Source organism: Arachis ipaensis, chromosome B08 (genome assembly GCF_000816755.2).
Source record: "Arachis ipaensis cultivar K30076 chromosome B08, Araip1.1, whole genome shotgun sequence".
Classification (NCBI taxonomy): domain Eukaryota; kingdom Viridiplantae; phylum Streptophyta; class Magnoliopsida; order Fabales; family Fabaceae; genus Arachis; species Arachis ipaensis.
The window spans coordinates 16,289,009-16,292,080 of record NC_029792.2 but is presented as its reverse complement, the minus strand read 5'-3'; the positions used below and the strand labels follow the sequence as shown (position 1 = coordinate 16,292,080).

Below are 3,072 nucleotides of genomic sequence, written 5' to 3'. Positions count from 1 at the left end.
AATCACGCTCAGCACGTGGGCTCATGGCCCATAAAAGCCCCCACATTGAAGCCCCACAGCGGGCCAGTTCAATGCTCAACACAACACAAACCCAAAACACTCGCTAACCACTAACCAGTAACTACCACGACGCGAGAGGGTGCCGGCACTTGAAAGTAATGGCACAGCTCGTAATTAACACCATAACCAAAGGGTAAATTCTCAGCACGCAACGGATAACGACGAATCTCATCCCCTCGGACAGTTATGTTCATTATTAAGCGCTTGTTATAAAGTCCCAAATTCAGTCACTCACAAGTCACAACTCACAACACAGAAACATAGTCATACGTAGCTATATGCTAAACAGAATAAATAGAAACTGTTTTTGTTTTTTCTTTTAATTTTTCCACTAAAAATTCTATAGCATTAGGAACGTACCATTATTAGTTCCTTTTCCTGTTTCTTTTTCTTGGATTTTATATATTTTTATTTTTATTTTTTTCAATGAGGTTTTTGTTGGACTTTGTTTATTGCTGCGGCACTTCGAATCTTAGATCCGAGGATTCTGGTTACTCTACGAAACCGTTGGTTCCGCCGCCGTCGCAGAATTTTCGCCGCAAAAAGCGAGGGGCGCCGGATTGGCGACCCTCGCTGGGATCGATTTCCGAGGACATCGCGGCGGCGCCGCGCGAGAGGGGAGGGCCGGGGGCTGGAAGGGATGTTAGGAGGAGGAGTGGCGGTGGCGCCGCTGTGGCTCCGGCAGTGAGGGTTCAGCGGCGTTATTACAGTGACGATGGAGATTATGATTACAGGTAAGCGGAGAAAAAATATTATTAAATTAATTATTTACTATTATTCATTAATAACTATGATTAAAAGTGTAACTGAACAAAATTATTGGAGGTTTGAATTTAAGTTACTTCTTGTTCATACAAACATTTAATTCAGCTATTTATAGTCTATTATATTAAAACTTAAAAGTCTTACAAATGTATCTACAGTTCCACACGATTGAAAAGAAATGGAAAATTAACTACTCTTTAACAGTAATTCATAAAACTTGAATTTAAAAGAAAAAATAAAATGGGTATTTTTTCTTAAAAAAAAAGATATGAAGTGAAAAAAAAAGGGAAAAAACAATTATCGTATATTACTGAAAAAAAAAGTCAGCACCGAACATCGTTTTTAGTATTTTATTTTATTTTATACGCTAAAGAAAAATTAGGAGCTGAAGGAATAGTTTACGTGAGTATTTGATCCTCCTAGCCATTGGGTTATTGTTAGGCCACAGGGGAAAAGGATTAGATAGGCTGCTTGTAAGTTTAGCATTGTGGAATTTGGGGAGGAAAATTGGAACATTAATTGTAATTATGTATGTTCACTTCTACGCTGTTTGAATTTGGTTTATGTTGGCAACTTGGCATATGGCTCATAATTCAAACTCGGTTCTAATGTTATTTTGTGTAATTCGCAGACGAAACACCATGCCCACGATTATGCCAGCATTCTCTCCAACGCCCTTCATGTTCTGATGGACAATTCATATACAATTGTATCTATTGGATTGAAAAGTATATATTGATATATATGGTCTAGGAGTAAATAGCTAGAAACTAAAAATGTTTAGAAAAATGATGTATTTATGAATGGTTATTGTATGATGTGAATGAAAATACGTTTTTATGTATAACACAAAATGTTGTATTCGTACATCTAAGGGGCAAAATGGCCTGAATAAGCAGGGATTTTATGTCGAGATTAAGGTTGAAGGTGGTCTAGGTTTTGAAGACCTAAGAATTTAAAATCTAGCATTACTAGTTAAACAATGCTAAAAAATATCAACGCAATCTCAGTCCTTATTAGCTAGGATACTAAAAAAAATATTATCAGTACAGGAATGTTTTAAATGCAGAATCAGGGAATACACCTTTTTAGGGTTGAAAGAGTTTGCTGGAAGATCGAAAAGTACTAGAAAAAGGTTTATATTGAAATGTTGGTACTGGTGACTCCATCAACCCGTTCCGAGACCCGTGGCTTGGTCCGAATCAGCCTTTCTTTCCTCCTAACCTCGGAATCAGATATCTCATCAGGCCAGAAAACACATAAAATCGGGAAATAATTTAGCAACACTTTTCAACAGAAGTAGCATAGATGATTTTATCAATAAACTTAACCAATTGAGAATATCAACTCTACTGGACAAAAATAAAGAGTAGGAAGTACAAAGTGAGCTCAGGCTACCAGATTGCTTACCTTTTCTTCCACCTTTCAATTGAGTTTTCTCGAATTGGATGAAGCATAAAGAGACCTGGAGAGACTTGTGGAAGCTTCCCCTGCAGCCAAAAATTAAAATCTTTCTTTGGAAGAGCCTCCCTGAAAAGCTGCATGTGCTCCAAAAACCTCCACCGCCGCATCCAAACAATCTCCCCCATTTGCCGCCATTGTAATCAAGCCCAGGAAACCATTAATCATTGTCTCTTTGAATGTGTGAAGACTAATGAGACATGGAGAAGAAGCACCATACCTAGAAATGTTATATGCAATGGCTCAACCTCCTTCTGCAAAGCTGGTCTCGTGCAACATCGCTCTTCAAGAGCAATCATCTCAACAAGCGAACCTTTATGGAGTGGAAAATTTTAAGCTGGAAAATGTGGAAAGCTCGCAACATGTTCATCTTCGAGCAGGAATCCATAACCGCGGAGCAGTCCCTGATGTCATGTGGAAAGCTATTGGCAATTCTTCCTTCAAATCCTTAATCGAAGCTCTTTCCTCTTCTTCTAGTTCTATTAATTTCACCTCTCTCTTACCACGGTTAGTTTTTGATTGGTATGCCTTTTGGGAGATCCTTTTTTTCTAGTAATATGTTGTATTCGTACATATTGTATTCGTACATCTAATGGGAAAAACAAAACAAAATTCACTAATAGAGAGATCGTTTGTCAACCGATTCAATTGATCGACTAATTATTGCACAGAACGTCTATAAAAATTGGCCAACCTCTGGTTTGCGCTATTCGATCGATCCCAATTGTTTCGTTGGGGATTATTGACAAACAGTTATCAATCACCTGCTTGACTCCGTGAATAACC

The 3,072-nt window shown here is 38.1% G+C and overlaps 1 protein-coding gene and 1 long non-coding RNA gene across 2 annotated transcripts; one reads left to right on the top strand and one right to left on the bottom strand.

Moving 5' to 3' along the window:
- Positions 280-1,740, top strand: LOC107614251. Its single transcript, XM_016316476.2, has 2 exons — positions 280-794; positions 1,457-1,740. The coding sequence occupies exons 1-2, from the start codon at positions 487-489 to the stop codon at positions 1,512-1,514; spliced, it is 366 nt and encodes a 121-aa protein (XP_016171962.1). The 5' UTR covers positions 280-486; the 3' UTR covers positions 1,515-1,740.
- Positions 1,821-3,066, bottom strand: LOC107614252. Its single transcript, XR_001614345.2, has 2 exons — positions 2,236-3,066; positions 1,821-2,044 (listed from the first exon to the last, which is right to left on the bottom strand). It is a non-coding gene; the product is annotated as an uncharacterized LOC107614252 (long non-coding RNA).